Consider the following 16,544-nt stretch of genomic DNA (forward strand, 5'->3'; position numbering starts at 1 on the left):
TCTGTATCTAGGGTATAATCTCTATTTATTTTATTTTTCTTCGTTTACAAAATATATGTGTCTGGCAACACTAATGTTTTGACATTCACAACCATTATGTTATTGTCAAAATTAATAAAATTCAAGAATGATTTAAATATTGAAATAAAGCTATTTTTGCAGCATCTAATATAAAAAAAATTCTAAAAACGAATTAGTCAAGTGTTAGTGGATATAAAAGTGAAAAATACAAGTGTATAATTCAATTTAAACCGCAAAAATACGTACTTTAAATAGTTGAAATTTTCAACTTTAAACGTAAATATCCCGGAAACTATAAGTTTCCCGCGGCTATATCTATATATATTCTTGATCTGGAGGATCTTCTCTATCCGCCCATACCCATTTTAACCCCGAAAGCCTGGGACGTTATACTAAAGCCGACCCGAAGTTTGGTAAGTTTTCGTTTATTAAAGTTCAAAAAAGTTGTTATAATATTTTTTTTTAAGGTTTTATTAAAATGCCAAAAGGCAGTTACTTAAACGACAGTGAAAAGGTCCAAATCAACCTGGACGATAAAGAAGGTTACTCAAATCGAGAGATTGGGCGAAGAATCGGAAGATCAGAGGCAGTTGTGCGCTCCTTTTTCAAAAAACGTGAGAATTATGACGTAAAAAATCCCACGAAAGGCAATAAAAATAAATTCACGCCAAATAAACCAAATTAAAACGGAAGCCACAAAACATTTTTTGAACTCCACTCAAATAAAGGAGAAGTTGGATTTACCGGTGACAACAAGGCACATTGCACACATTTTACGCATGTCACCTAACGTAAAATGGAAAAAACCGGTGTGCAAGCCTATATTGAAGCCGTACCACAAACAAGCTCGGTTAGACTTCGCCAAAGAGCAAATGCAGTGGTCAATAAAGTGGGACAATGTTGTGTTTTCCGATGAAAAAAAGTTCAACCTGGATGGTCCAGACTCGTACAGTTGTTACTGGCATGACTTGCGTAACAATGACGTCCGTATGTCAAAGAGAAACTTTGGTGGTGGCAGCGTTATGGTGTGGGCTGCTTTCTCATCGAGAGGAAAAGCAAAAATTTGCTTTGTGCCGCCCAAAATGAACTCAAAAATATACACAGAATTGTTGGACGACGCTCTCATTTCATTTTTGGAAGATAAAATGGATGAAGATAGCATTTTTCAACAAGATAACGCTGCCATCCATGTCTCTAAAGAGTCTCTGAAATGGTTTGAAGAGCACAACATCTCTCTTATGAAATGGCCTGCATGCAGTCCTGATTTGAATCCAGTGGAAAACCTTTGGGGGCACATGTCGCGAAAAATCTACGCGCAAAAAGCTCAAGGACACCTCTTTAAAACAACACTTGAGCTCAAATGGGCTATTAAGGAGGCTTGGGAAGATTTAGACCGGACGCTGCTGCAAAATTTCAATCAAGGAAGACCAATAAATTATTAAAAATTAAATAAATGTCGCCTTATTAAAAATTAAGTTGATGCTTTTAAACGAATATGTGCCTGTTTTTGCTATCTGATTTAAAATGCAACGATTTAAATATAACAACAACAAAAGTGGGGGTTTGCACTCAATACGAATTTCCGTTAGTTTAACAAACAATATGAGAGAGAATTTGTTGTAATTAGTGCAATGCAAAGAAAGAGAAAAGTTAGCAAAATTAAAACTAAGAGTGCGTTTATACGTATATGTGGCACTGTACCATCCTCACATTACTAAATAGTTATTCAGGGATCGTGTTATAGCGATATACTAATATAGAATCCCAATTGTTATAAGCTAATAAACCACTTATTAATTTATGAAAGAAGCTCTGGTTAAAGGCTAATATTTTTAATAACTTGCTAACTAACTATATGGTATATAAGAAAGCATCTTTAGTTTCATATAAAATTTATTTTGCATTATAAACTATATAAGTATATTACTTTAGTTAACTTAACTGCAAATGTAAAAGACAACGTTCAGTAAGTATTGTCACTACTTGCTCAGCTGTCGCTAAACCTAATACTTCGCCAGCGTCTTCAAGGGTTATTAAATGCTGCTTGCCTATTTTAACTTGTGGACCATTACGGTTTCTCAATCCATCCGCTCCGTCGTAATTTGATTTATAAAGAAAAATATGTCGATGGGATTCACAAATGATAGCATAGTTTAAATCTGGTGAGCAATCAATGAACTTTCGTTGTTGCTTGGAAGCTTGGACATATCCAAACGCGTGCAAGTTTCCCTCATGTCGAAGAGACCAATCATCAGGTTTCGATGGATTGTATTGCTGGAACCAAAGCCCAGCATCCACGTCTTGTCGTATTGCCAAAGCATTAGGAAACCCGGGACGCAAAATAGTGGAAAATATCGGAGGCGTTGAACCAAACAAAACAGCATGTGTAACCGACTTAGTTGGCATATGATAACGACCTTCATATTATAGATACATAAGAAAATTAAATTAAAATGGTTTACAAACTATGCTTACTCACCAATTTTGATTTCATTGTCGATAGTAGCTATGGGAAAGTCGCAATCTTCGATAGGAGCCTCTAAATTTGCAATAGGCTTTTGCTCTATAGACAAATCGGATTGTGTGTTGTCATCGAAAGTTTCTTTAGGCCCAACATTGTTTTGGAGAAGTGATAACCAGCTTGAAGATTGATTTTGCTTCACTAGAGTTATTTGTAAATAATTGTTTTCCTAAAAATAACCAAAATTAGTAAATGATATTTACATTTAATATAAACATCATACGATAGTCCATGTCGTCAAATCTTGATCAATCTTATCGTATAGCTCATTATCAAGAAGCACTACTTCGCCTACTTTCACAATGAGTTTATTAGCGACGTATTTTATGTTGTAATCTGATCTTTCTTTTCCTTCCTTAGCGTCAAATTTTATTATGATATCATCGTCGGTTTGTGTCCAAGTGAATCCGCTAATTTCATAATTTTCATCGTGGAGCACAGCTTTTTGAACAATAATTTCACAACTACCATTCGTTTGTTTAGAACGAAAACTATATTCACGATTCGAGCATATAATCAGGGATTCTGCACGCGGTTCAAAGGCACAGTAATATAAAGATCCTTTACCTTCAAGCGTGTCAATTATTGAAAATTCCCAGCTTTCATTTTGTATCCATTTCCCCCAATACAAGTGCATGAAATGACTTGATCCACTTGTAGGGCAGTTGTCTATCCTTTTAATTCTACCAATTACCATACTGATTTGTTTTTTCTCGTGCACAATATCTAATCGGCAATCAAATAACATAAAATTACGTTCACCAAGTGCTTCATTGTTTAAGCTCTTTTCGGCAATCAATATCCATTCAGATGCCTTAAGACGATCTTTGGTGTCGAACAAATAAATGCTTTGGATACCATCGCATAAAACACAGTACTTTTCAGATATAAAGCGCATGGAATAATTGTAGTCTCCTTTCACACGTATATCAGCCGTATTCAGGCTATAAACGATTTGCATTGATTCAACACGACCGGTTGATTCATTATAAGAAGCCCTTGTAATCTTTCCGTGTCGACTAATGTAATAGGAAATTGTACGAGCCCAAGGGTCTACATGCAACAAATTTTGCATGGAGAAGAGTTCCGCGTGCAATAGAGAATACCTTAAGAATGTCTATATATATAAAGCAAGTTGAAAATCGGTTAAGGAATATATGTACATACTGGTCTTCATTGGGCTCAGCTCTAAAAGGAAGGTGGGACAGTTCCTGCCGCAACAGTGGCACCGGATCTAATGATAGCTTATACCCATCGAAATTATTCCGTATGAGATTACGATCAGGACGCAATTCTACAATTTTAGACATTTATAAATATTTACTTCAATATATAAAGAATATAACTTTGTTAAAAAATACAATTCCGGCTACTTAATAAACGTTTTCGTAAACAACAAATAAACACATGTCTCAGCAGTGTTTAGCACTTTTTGTACATTGGAGATGCCACTTATTAAGTTTGATAAAAATGGCTTCGTTCAACATGATAGAAATACGTATATATTATCAAAATGAAAGAGAAATATTCTTTGGAATCAAATTTGTCGAATCGGAATATTCTATTCGTTACAGAATATTAAATGTTATTCTAAGCCTTTCTAAATTAGCTATTAAGGAAGTTATGTTGTTCAACTTGTTTGAACGTAGCAATACATTATTTTTCGCTATCCTTTGTTATCGAACTCTGCCACTGTGGTTGAACAGATCCAGTTTGACATTTTATTTCATTTGGTTTTTCTTTATTTTGATTCCCGACTTTCATTACGGTATCCTTTTAATCCAGAACCTATAGGAAATGGGTGGGTAAATTTTCTGGCATTGTGTATGATTCTCTGTTTGCCTTCATATCATTTATATGTGGCATTTGGAAAAAATTAGTTTGATTAGAAAATCTGGACGTATAATTTTTAACTATGTGAAAAATATGTGTTATTTGCTTTCAGTGAATGTTAATTTGAATAAGTTGTATACAAAATTTGAAAAATTCGGAAAAAATTTGAAGCAAAATAATTTTAAGTGTGCATACTTACATATATAATAAGTTTTGGTTTAAAGGACTTTATTGCATCGCATGTGCTGACGCCTAGCGTTCCCTATATTGTTATTTAAAGAATACACACCGTGTCAATGTAAAAGAGAAATAAAAACAAGAAGTCCAACTTACGTCCTTGGCTAGAAAATGGGTAAGTTATAAGTAAATAAGGAAACGAAATGCAAAAAAGCGTGGCTAATAATCGTGGTGCAGGATGTATACAATTACTAAACTAAAAAACGTACGTGTGTGTTGAGTGGTAATGGGGGGCGGTGCTGGTGTGAGAATTGCATTATGAGCAAATTTGGCAATTTCACACCGTTGTCTTCTGCTTTCCGCATTCTGACTTGCCAAATCGGACAAGTATTTGAAGCTTCGAATTGGAAATAAACGCGCTTAGTGCCTTGGGCCGCAGCTTCTGCTGCAGACGTGCTTTTGTTATTTCGATTGTGTTGCTTTTATTCACATTTTACCTGTCATATTTGTCTCTTATGTATTTATCAATTAAATAACTAAAATAAATTGACCAATCACTCCTTTTAATTATATCCTGTATATTTCTATTTTCGTTGCTTACATTTCTTGGAATATCTTTGGGCTTCTTGCGCGTAGAAAGCATCGAAATGCTTAAAGCACTTTACGACTTCCAGGCGGTCTATCCCAAAACGATAAGCTTCGATGAAGGAGAATACTTTATACTATACCAGACTTCAGCACGTCAACGGAACTGGTGGCAAGTAGTTAGCATGAAAGGCAATATTGGTTTTGTGCCATCAAATTACGTAATGAAAATTAAGGTAAGTTTCTTAATATTTTGTCTTCCTCAATGCTGTTGTTTTAGTAAAATTGCAATATTAAAAGTGGTCTGCTAATAATATTGTACTTACAACAATATGCAAAATAATAATTAATAACAGTGAAGTATTGTGTAATTGTAAAATTTAGGGGTGTGGTCAGTAAAATTCAAAGCAATATTTACTATGTTCAAACTGCCAACTCGATTCCTAGTGACGTAGGTCGGAATATACACTTTATACATATTCCTTTCGAGAGTGGAATAAATAAAGATTTAACACTCTTTAGTTAATAAGTTCGTGACTAGTTTCAGATATTATGTGATATCATTCATATATCCTCAAATTTGGCATTTAATCAAGAAGAACGAATCAAAATTTTGTTTTGTTATTTATTATAAGTATGTATATACTTTGTAAAGTATTGTTCATGCTAAATATTAAATAAAGTACATATGAGTAGAAATAAGATCGTTTATTTCGATATATTTAACAGAGTTATAGTGAGTTGATTTATTAAGCCTTTAAGAAAGCGATATTTCTTATTGAGCTACTCTCTTCTCTTTTTTATTGATTATGATGCATTTCAACGATTTCAAGCTACCAAATCGTTTATTTATAGATCATACAGATTATAATAAACTATAATTGGATTATAACCTTAATTTAAATCTTTCCTATTTACAAGTCTTGAAAATTTTAAAACTATTATTTGTTACCTACAACTTTTTGTATCACAGCATAGGAAATAGTAAGATTGATGAAAGATATATTCGTAATTATATTTCACAGCGTTACCCAATTACTTACAATATGTAATAAATGTATACATATGCTTATATTAGCTTAGACGTTAGTAATTTTATTAATTTTAACAAATTTCAATTATTAAAATAGCAACATATCGTTCCCCATATATCTATATGTATATGTACTCGTATATGCATATATAAAAAATACATCGATGTACAAGTATCTATGCAATTCTAAGATTACATAAGTGCTTTTGAAATTGGCAAGCAATTGCTTCCAAATTTGTCACAAATCATTTTCTTATGCAACGAAGCAACATAAGTGCTTCTTTCTGCACTTGTTGTTTGATTTCGTATTTCTTATTTCAGGTATAATTCATATTAGAAAGATAACGTATAGAAGGTAGCAGGCTCAATATTTGAAAAAAATTTAAAAACTAGATCAAAATCTCCACATTTCAATTTAAATGCAAAGTTTTACTGATAAAAGCAAGTCTTACTAAAAAATAATTCCGATAATATTTTAAAGGAATCTATAGGGATTACTAATAAGAACGACGTGATGTTAAAATGAAATAAAGCACTCAAATTTGGTCAAAATTCTGCTGTTTTTTTTAGTTGTGCAGATCATTTTATGCAATTTATGATCTGAACAATATGTCCATGTTTAGACGTAAAACATGGGGCGGCGCACCGTCTTGTTGGAAATAGAGATCGTCCGCGTCAATTTCATTAGATTCCGGGAAAAAAGTCGGTCAACATCGTGTTACGCTCGCTATTGATCGTAACGCCAGTTCCTGCCTCATTTCGAAGGAAATAAGGCCCACAATCCGCACAAAACAGTTTAAAGAGATGCAATTGCGTTTCTTGAACCACACGAGCATTTGACTCACCGTAATAACGACAATTTTGTCAGTTGACGAAGCCATTTAGAAAGAAATGGTTCTGATCTGAGAATATGATTTTTCGATTAACGTGAAATTGCGTAGTAAAACAATTTCCAAGCGTTCTACCAAAGTGAAACTTGTCATTATTAAATGGCAAACCTTACTGAACACACTGACAAAATTTGACACAAATCCGTAAACAAACATGGTCGCCACGAGCCGTCAAAATCACGTCATCCCTATTGGTTGACGCCGTATAATCGCAATAAAATATCCAAAAATATCTAAGAAACGGTCCCTCTTGCATTTTGTGGTACAACTTTCTCGTCTCATATGCATAGTATATTGATTAATTCTTTAATTATACTAATATACTTTTCATCCTTCACTTCGCCCTTTTTGAGGCTTCCGTTTGCACTTTAATGCCTGTCACTACACAGCATGGGCATTGAAGTACGAGTAGTGTTTGTGTGTGTGTATATACTCAACCTATAATTACCCATGAAGATTGCCTCTTTTTCGGATTTACTTGTCTCCCGGAGCTGCAGCTGATGGTGATAGCATCAGTGAGTGGATAAAATGCAACTTGAGGGTTATTGACACCAATATTCGGGCAAAACTCTTTGTGAAGCCTTATAGACCTACTCTATTGCGTTGAATATATTTATACTAGTGTGTAGATACATATGTATACGTATTTGAAGATACTTACACATATTGCATTGATTTAAAAATTTTAATGTATCAAAATTTGGTTATTCTTTTTGCTGCTCTAAAGAAGTCTTTATTTTTGTATTTGTATATAATTTACAGTGGCGGACAAAGAAATCCGAACAGAAAACTTAATTGTTTTGTTAATTTTCATTGATCTGCCTGCTTTTATCAAAGTAATCAATTGATTATGGTAGCTAATCAAAACAATTATTTCTAAGCTTTCAGGATTTTTGCGTCTAAAAAAATTATATATTTTATTTTGCGATAAATTTAATACGAAGAAAAAACAATTTGTTTAATATTTGAATAGATTGTATTGTATTAGTTAAATAATGTACTTAATTAAAAATTAGCTTTGTGTTGGGCCTCCTTTGATTGTAATGGCAGCCTTAATATGCGTTGGCATATAATCGATTATCGATTTTCTCTAGGGCTATGTCATTGTATTAGACGTCCTTCAAAGTCCCGGGATTTTTCTTCGTTATTTTAGGTTTCAAAATATGACAAAGGTTCTTGATTGTGTTCAGAGCAGGGTTTCACTCGAGTTATTCCCACTTTATTTAAATATTTATTGCTTAAAAAACGTAGAAATTTAAAAGTTTGGTTATCTTTCATAAAATAATAAAATAAATAAATAAAAATAAGATTTATCGTTTTTGAACAATGGCAAGGACCAAAATGAAAAATGCGAAACACGAAATGTTCTTCAATAGATGGTTTAAGATGTTGGTCTAAAATTTTCTAACCCTTTACCGCGTTCACAGTTCCATCAATTATATCCACATCTCAAACCCCATATTAATTAAAGCACTTCACATCATTCGGGATCCTGTTTGGCTAAGGGTCCGTCATAAGCCAAACCCTAAATTAGTTTTGACTCATTAGAACGTACCATGTGATGAAATTTGACCCGTACTGACATAATATATTTACTAGTTATAGGCCTCGTCTTGGATGGCCTTCATTATCTTCAGCGAATTTTGGTTCTTTTGGTTTTGATTCATTTTTCGAGCGCCATTCAGTAATGTTGCGTTTGACGAATGTAGGGCTCTCCCGAAAAAACTTGTCAAACATTTTCAACAACTCCATAGCCGTGATTTAAATGGGCCAGTCCGGGTCAAATTTGATCTTGATATATAACATTAGAAAATATAATAATTCAAATTGGTTAAAACGTGTTTACGTATATTTCAAATTTCGCATATGAAGTCCATACGTTGGAGTCTACCACTGCATTCTGTTTGCCCTATTATAACTCGGTCAGTCGGCCACTTATCGGACAAAAAATTCTGTTTTAAACTTTCATTTAAATTATTTTTGTTGTCAACAACAATATTATTTACCTACGTGCTTCTTGGCTTATAAAAGCATATTCATACAAGTACAAGTATGTATATTTACTAGCTGCTGTTTCCCATGCTGATGGATGTCAAATTGACAGTAACAGCAGTATTATTGGGTTTCCTTCATTTAAATTAGTTCTGTTTATTTACATTAAATTAGCAAAAGATATTTTCATCACAAAAAAATAACAGTAAATTTTTTTGTATTGATTTACTTGTATACTAAAGAAGTGATTTGCGAGCAACTTAATATTTCTTAACTATTATAATTAGTACTTAGTAGTTGCTTTGTTGTCGCATGTACCTTATTCAATTAACATGCCCTCATACATATGTATGTATGTATGGATGTGTGTTGTGATCAATCTAATTTGCAAAATCTTCGCATATATTGTCATTATGTGCGTCCGCGTCGCCGTCCCCGTAAGATATGGCAACCTCAAATGGTATTCCAGATTGTAGAAAAGGACTAAAAGTAATTACTTAGAATACCTTTTATTCGAATTTTTTTAGGTTTCTATCCTACTAATCTCTCAATGAATGATTTTTGGTTAAAAAAAATATATGCTTCAGGAATATTTTTATTATTTTTTCAAATACACCAACTCTTTTACACCGAGGATATGAAATTAAAGAAATATAAATTTCCTAATTTATTGATTACAAAATTGAGGTAAAAATTTGAGTAACGTAGTCATCTGATCTAATCTTATTGGAAAATTGATGCGGTTATATTTAGAATGATGTCTGAAATATGCAATTTTTTAAATTTTTTAAATCATTTATTGTGTATAGGGGAGCTAGAAAAGAATATAATTAATCAGAGGTATGTGGTCTGTTGGCCCCTCTATTCTTCAGAATGTCTCTTCTATCGCCAGCACTCCAACAAATTAAAAAATTGTATTTTAGATCAGACGCGCTGCCTTCGGGCAAGTTTGCATCGTATTAATCGGTTAATATTCGTACGAACGGTTACAAACCGGACATTCGAATAATCGGTTTTCAGGTTATTCGAATAACAGCCCTAGAATAAACGCCTTTTCACCTTCACTGCGTTTGTGGTTATTAATCTTTGGAACTTTCTTTGCATTCGCTTTATGTGCTGTTGTAAAAACAATTTAAGTAAACAAAACTATTATGCTCTGTGGGAGAATACACCCTAATTTCCTACAAGGTTATTGTTAATGTTATGTATAGGATGAAGAAATTACTTATATATTTTGGATTGACGCTTTGGAAGCTCAAATGAATATTTAATGGCGTGGACTGGATGGTTGGCTACGCTCGTTGAGTTTTCTTTTGTTGTTGTAGTTGTTATTCCGACGTTATTCACTGGTAATTTTAGATATTGTCTTCGATATTATCGAATGGTAGATCTAGAGGCGAGCTCTATCGGGGTTGCATCATAGAAAAAAGTGTGTTACATGAATGGGGTTGCATGACCATGAAAACGGATGGTTGCTGTCATCTTGTGCGCATGTTAATTGAATTTCACTAGGCACCACTAGCCCTTTGTCTCCGAAAGGACTGCCAGGTCATTATTTATGTCATTGTTTCCAAGGTGCCCCGTCCGAAAAACTTTACATTTATCTGAAATCGGTCGGATAATGGCAATGTTCTAGAAACTCTGCTTCTCTCAGCTATATATGAAAATTCCTAAATTATTAATTTTAAATTAACAGCAACACTAATACGTCACTACTAATTTTACTTAATGCTATTTTGAAGGTGGAACCAGATTTTCTCATCAGTTTCCTCAACTCCTCAATTGAGTCACTAGAAAAGTCGAAAGAAACGGAAATCAATGGAATTATGCCAAAAGAAGAACTATTGGAGCGGTTGCGCGAGAAGAAAATGGCCATGGAAAGAGTTTACTTGGTAAACTTAATATGCTCCTTACAAAAAGAATACAATTATTTTATATATATATATTTATATTACAGGACTACTCAGAACGTGACTGCGATTCTTCCTTGTCCTTTTCGCAAAGCATTAGCGAAAAAAATTGCTCCAAATCACACAGTAATCGCGCCACATCCGCTTCAGCGCAGCCAACACCGCACAGTCCACAGAGTCCACCGCGTTCAAATCGCTTGGATAGCAATAAAAAATCGATGTCTAGCCCAGCTGTCGGTATTGTGTTGCCGCAAATTATGCAAGAATCCAATAGCATGGGCACCATGCAAATACAGACACAGCAATCGCAACAGCAACAGCAACAGCAACAACAACAACAGCCACAGCAATCGCAACAAACACAGAACAGCAATAAAGTCAGTGATATCACACAAGACAACAGTGTCACATCAGAGCCTTCAGAGACTACCACAACTACAACGACAACAAGCGAAGATGTGGTGACCACATATAAAGAAACTAGTCAACGTGAATCGCCCGGACAAAGCCATGCTAAACAGAATGGCAGCGAGCGAAAATGTGAAACGGGGGATGCTAATGGCGGTGGCGGTAATAGCTGCAACGGCGCTGGTGTTACCGGTAATGGTATAACTGGCGGCACAAACACCTTAACAGACACCAGTGAGCATTTCAATGATGAGAAGTTTGCTGAAAAATCCGAAGGCAGTGAACCGGCAAGCGATGGACGCGACGTTGCTACGTTGGCGAACGATGGACGCGGTGACTTTACCAATAGCGTTGAGAATAGCCAAGCGCTGGATAGTGAGGAATTAGCTGTGCAGCAGGCTTTGCCAACAGGTGCTTCCGGAACTACTATAGTTACCACAAATACTGCTGCATATGGCGTAACACGCGCTGATTTGAAGGTGGAATCCTCTGATGTTTATCAAATTGTAGATATAATAAGGCGTAATACGAATTTAAGCTTCGATTTGTCATGCGAAGCTTTACGTGTGGTCCTCACTAGTCTAGAGCAATTATATAACGGTGCCATAAATCCATACTTAGAGGCTGTGGCGATACATGTTACCGACAAAGTGGAGACACCAAAAGCATTGTTGGGTATGACGCACGATTCAAAACGTCTACAGTACATATTCTCGCAGCTGGCGGATTGTAAAAACGATACGGAGCAACGTTCGTGGATGCTGTACGAAGATGAAGATGATATAATACAATTTCTCGAGGAACTAGTTGAAATATTGGTAATTATGTTAAACTTGGTTACAAAAAATCAAATATCTATAAGAAATATTTCTTTAGAATAATGCCGATGAAAATATTAGTTGTTATGAAATGTCGTGCGACCAGTACCAGGTGCTTATTAATCTAGTGCAGTATTATCAAATGGAAACGCGTTGGCCTATTAAACAGCTATTGCTGAAGACTTTTACCGCTGCTTGCCATTTGGACCATATTATAGTCGATATTTTACTCACATCTGTATTGCCATTAGAAATTGTAAGTTATTACTTTTGTTGAAAATTGTATACCAATTACTCACTAATTCCACTAATTTGTCATATTTCAGGTAGAAGATATGAAAACCAATTTTGCCAACTTAGATAAATTTAAGAAACTTGTCAAAATGTTAACAATCATCTTTTCATTAGGTCAACCTATGCCAGTAAATCATCAAGGTGTGTAAAAAAAATGGGTTGGTTTGAAATCCTCGATTTCAAAATCACAAAATTCAAAATCCCTTAAAAAGAAAATAATAATAATAACCCTGGCCCTCCCTCTAACAAAGGAGTGATTTTTTAAATTGTTGATTTTGTGTTAGTAGCTTGAATTTTTTGACGTTTTCGAGCCTCTGTATAATAAAAAATTAAATAACTTTTTATTAAAAATAAATATTAATAACCACAAATAATTACTTTCAGATTATCTTGGTGTGCACTTTGCGAGTTTCCTTTTAGAAATCGTTGAAGGCAACAATCCAGAAGCTCTAGTTGATATGGTTATATCCTTAATATTGGCATTCAATCTACAATTCACCGACTTTTCACAAAATGTTGTCGTTGAAGCCATGCAAAGCTTGCCCAGCGCTAAAATATTTACTGAGAAAATTCTATTACTATTAAATAGAGAAGGTAACTTCATTTACCTTTCCTTCATACAAGTATACTAATATTAACTTGTACACTTTACTCGCTGCGCAGAGGATCCAATCAAGTTGTTGAAACACTCAACGGATACTATGAATTCAGTGCTCAAAATGTTTATCGATATCTTCAGCAATCCAGATACAGCTGGCATGTTTTACACGAATGACAACAAAGTGCTCATTGATATTTTGGTGCGGCAATTGTCCGATTTATGTGCCGGTAATCCGGTAAGTTCTTAATGATATTGCATATTTTAATATATTAAAAAAATAAAATAATTGTGTTTGCAATACCTTAATACGAAATAAGTATATAGTTGCATACTATTTGATGAAATGCGACACGGATTAGTCCATTTACTGCAGCGCGGGCAAACCGAATCAATAAATACTTTTTGGCTAGATTGATGCAACCCTTTTTTATGTTGAATTGTAATGTTGTTGCAGAAGTGTTTTGGGAGAGTCTACTTTATCACGAACACAAGTATTTGAGTGGCACATAGCATTCAGTGGAGGCAGTGAAGTCATAGAAAACTTGCCTCATGCGACCACCCAAGTTAAAGTTTGCGAAACTATTTTCCAGATCAACTTTAAATTTTCGGCGAATATTCTCAAATATATAATATGCACATTTGATATACAGACATATATGCAAAAATACAAGTTACTTTTTTTAAACTCACAAGTAGATATAACGCCTTAAGTGTTGTAATCTTAGTCATACATTTCATTCATCGGATATTATAAAATATTATTTTTACAATTTGCAAGAGTATTTAATGTTCGGTTATGGTCGAACTTAGTCCTTACTTTTTCTAACTTCAGCTGTGTTTTGTTATTTTGCTACAGATGCGACGTTGCTACTTGGAACTATGTCGACGCATTCTACGCAATACTAATTATGCTGAGCACCAGCATCGTAAGCAGGACTTTATGAAAATATTTACACGCATTTTTTGCGAAGAAACCGAATGTAGCGCTTCGGATCAACAGTTAGTGCGGGAAATCGCTAACGAATTTCCACAATTATTCAAGGCTTAAAGGCTTGAAAGGCATTTATGGTAGGTTGGGAGGTGAAATGCATTTCGATGACTGAGCTAATTTTAGTAAATCTTTAGTATGACTATTTAATTTACTGAAAATCGAAACATTAATTTAACTTTTATTTTGTAATCAATGCTATTTTGTAATGAAAATTTTAATGCAGCTATAATTTTACGTGTGTTTTTGTCGCTTATTCATTTTGTACATTTACTTTTGATGAATTCGAATTATTATTGTTAATAATAACAATTATTACAAAAAAAAATTATTTATATAAAAAATTTAAATATTAGATTCAAGCATTCATACATTAGTGTTAAAATCATACCTTATTAAGTACTTGGTTAAATGCGAAATGTTCTAAATGGCAATGAAGCATATGCTCACACAGCTGGCAACGCTACACCAGTGCATTACAAACGTTTGTATGAAGGCATGTGGCATGTGGCATGTTGTTGGTGCAACAAACAAAAAATAATGTTAATCGTAAGCAATTAGTTAAGCAGAAATATTGAAACAGTTTGCAATATTTGAAATTATACCTGAAATATTATAAAAAATAAGTATATTTAATATCGATGTAACATTGTAAGAGCCCTTAGTGCACGCACTCATTCAAAAAGCTACGTGGTTGTTCCAAGGACAAAGGTATCAAATGAAATACTCAAATATTTCTGTTTGCCAACAAGAAAGCGCGCAGCCAAGGCATACATTTAAAATAATCTGAAAGCGTTAAACGGTTTTTTAAACGCATCTCGTTAATTATTTTCAATATACTAACTTATTACATACATATAGATATATTAGCTTTTTAAAACAACAACAACTAGTCGAACATACAAATATTTATTTTAACTTTTATTTATAAGAAAATTTATTTTAAGCACAAATGTTGAAAAAAATAAAGTCGAATTGGTATTTGAAGCGTGCAGCAGTGACAGCAACACATTTTTACCTTCTAAAAACAATTCTAATGCAGAACAACGTAACTAATAAACGAAGTTAATAAATATATACAAATATAACAAAAAAACTTTTAAAACAATACAATGTTAAATTTGACTATATAATCTATATAATGAAATTAAATAAATGACCATATATTAAATATATATACGGAATATGTTATAGCCAAAACTGAGAAATACTGAGAAACTGAAAATTGAAAAATTACATATGCATATGGTATAATAAAAATACTATTTATTTAAATTAAAAATTTTCTAAACAGTTCTCGAACAAGAAATATTAAAAAATATAAACAGTAAAAGTAGACTAAAAAAAATTGAAAACATTTACGGTAAAACTGAACTTAATAACACTGTGTAAACATTTTTTAATACATTCAAATCAAATACAACATTTATTAAAAACCATAAATTTTAAAATACTGGTATTCCAAATTTATGGCACAAAATTTTTTTATTAAAATTTATCAACTTTTTTGGTATTTACGTAGAATTGAAAAAGTTAAGCCTGAGCTGCCCTTGTCAAGATAGGATTTACCATATATGTATATGTAAAAATTATTGTTATCTATTGTATATATTAAGTTTGTTGTTATATGTATGCCTGTTTTTAAATCAATTCAAAAGACATCCAACGGCAAAATGTGTTCAATTCATTTTTGAAAAGTCTACACACACTAGCACATTTTAATTCGAGATTAAATCAAAAGTTTTAAGGTGAAAGTAATAAAATCTTTGTTTTATTTAATAACTTGTTACGGTGTAATTTGTGTAAATAAGAGCGGATATTTACTCAAAATCATGATTCTGGGATGATGAGCACGCAAATGTTCTTTCGCTGCGTCTTTATACCTGCTAAAGTTTAACATCAAACATAAGAAATGGTAAAAAAGAGACCAAACTACAAAATTGCCCTCTCTATTCACAATATTTTTATTGTTAATAGCCATAACTTTGTTGTCAGTAAAAATTTCATCTATTGTGACATCAACAGTAGTTTAAATTATTTTCAAAATTCCAAAATTCACATATCCAAAGTACCGATGAAACTTTGAATTGGCTACAATCCGGATAATATCCGTATATTATATCTCCTATCCGTGTATTACTGATATCCGGTTAATATTTCTTAATGCGAATATTCGGTTCAGGTCATTACCACTATTTATCTAAATGTTTAGTATTCGGAAATACGAATAATATAGATATCCCGTTAATATTTTCTAATGCGGATAATGTGTTTATCCGGTTTATATTATCAAAGGCCAATATGAATATCCGGCAAATTTTCACTAATCCGGATATAACTATTTTTGTAAATGTATACTAAAACTGCTTGTAATGTCGATACGAGCGAGTGGTTATCACTATTCCGGTTTTGAACCTTGATATTATTTATAAATTATTTGTTTGCTTTATTTTGAGCATTAATTAATTTCACA

General features: G+C 33.2%; 2 protein-coding genes and 1 long non-coding RNA gene across 5 annotated transcripts; 2 read left to right on the forward strand and 1 right to left on the reverse strand.

Annotated features, from left to right (window-relative positions):
* Positions 1-110: 110 nt before the first annotated feature.
* On the forward strand, positions 111-1,496 carry LOC138857321 (uncharacterized). The gene is made up of 2 exons (XR_011396410.1): positions 111-434; positions 489-1,496. It is a non-coding gene; the product is annotated as an uncharacterized lncRNA (long non-coding RNA).
* A 400-nt stretch (positions 1,497-1,896) lies between these two features.
* Positions 1,897-3,962, reverse strand: LOC106627904 (nudC domain-containing protein 1). Its single transcript, XM_014248221.3, has 4 exons — positions 3,710-3,962; positions 2,766-3,648; positions 2,501-2,711; positions 1,897-2,438 (listed from the first exon to the last, which is right to left on the reverse strand). Exons 1-4 carry the CDS (start codon positions 3,850-3,852, stop codon positions 1,954-1,956), a joined length of 1,722 nt encoding a protein of 573 aa, XP_014103696.2. The 5' UTR covers positions 3,853-3,962; the 3' UTR covers positions 1,897-1,953.
* A 359-nt stretch (positions 3,963-4,321) lies between these two features.
* Positions 4,322-15,834, forward strand: LOC106627898 (NCK-interacting protein with SH3 domain). 3 transcript variants are annotated; one of them, XM_070110719.1, is made up of 9 exons: positions 4,322-4,343; positions 5,189-5,373; positions 10,795-10,944; positions 11,010-12,188; positions 12,247-12,444; positions 12,515-12,623; positions 12,867-13,076; positions 13,146-13,318; positions 13,940-15,834. In XM_070110719.1, exons 1-9 carry the CDS (start codon positions 4,340-4,342, stop codon positions 14,129-14,131), a joined length of 2,400 nt encoding a protein of 799 aa, XP_069966820.1. In that variant the 5' UTR covers positions 4,322-4,339; the 3' UTR covers positions 14,132-15,834. The 3 variants fall into 3 exon arrangements, with proteins under 3 accessions (XP_069966820.1, XP_014103690.2, XP_036222054.2); XM_014248215.3 differs by lacking the exon at positions 4,322-4,343 and adding an exon at positions 4,398-4,727; XM_036366161.2 differs by lacking the exon at positions 4,322-4,343 and adding an exon at positions 4,951-5,069.
* The last annotated feature ends 710 nt before the right edge of the window (positions 15,835-16,544 follow it).

The sequence above is a fragment of the Bactrocera oleae genome, chromosome 5, assembly GCF_042242935.1.
Source record: "Bactrocera oleae isolate idBacOlea1 chromosome 5, idBacOlea1, whole genome shotgun sequence".
NCBI lineage: Eukaryota > Metazoa > Arthropoda > Insecta > Diptera > Tephritidae > Bactrocera > Bactrocera oleae.

Coding starts and splice junctions, on each gene's coding strand:
- LOC106627904 (XM_014248221.3), bottom strand. CDS start 3,852: ATGTCTAAAATTGTAGAATTGCGTCCTGATCGTAATCTCATACGGAAT. Junction 2,712..2,765: donor ATTTGACGACATGGACTATC/GTATGATGTTTA, acceptor GGTTATTTTTAG/GAAAACAATTATTTACAAAT. Junction 2,439..2,500: donor CGACAATGAAATCAAAATTG/GTGAGTAAGCAT, acceptor TATAATATGAAG/GTCGTTATCATATGCCAACT.
- LOC106627898 (XM_070110719.1), top strand. Junction 5,374..10,794: donor ATTACGTAATGAAAATTAAG/GTAAGTTTCTTA, acceptor GCTATTTTGAAG/GTGGAACCAGATTTTCTCAT. Junction 12,189..12,246: donor AGGAACTAGTTGAAATATTG/GTAATTATGTTA, acceptor ATATTTCTTTAG/AATAATGCCGATGAAAATAT.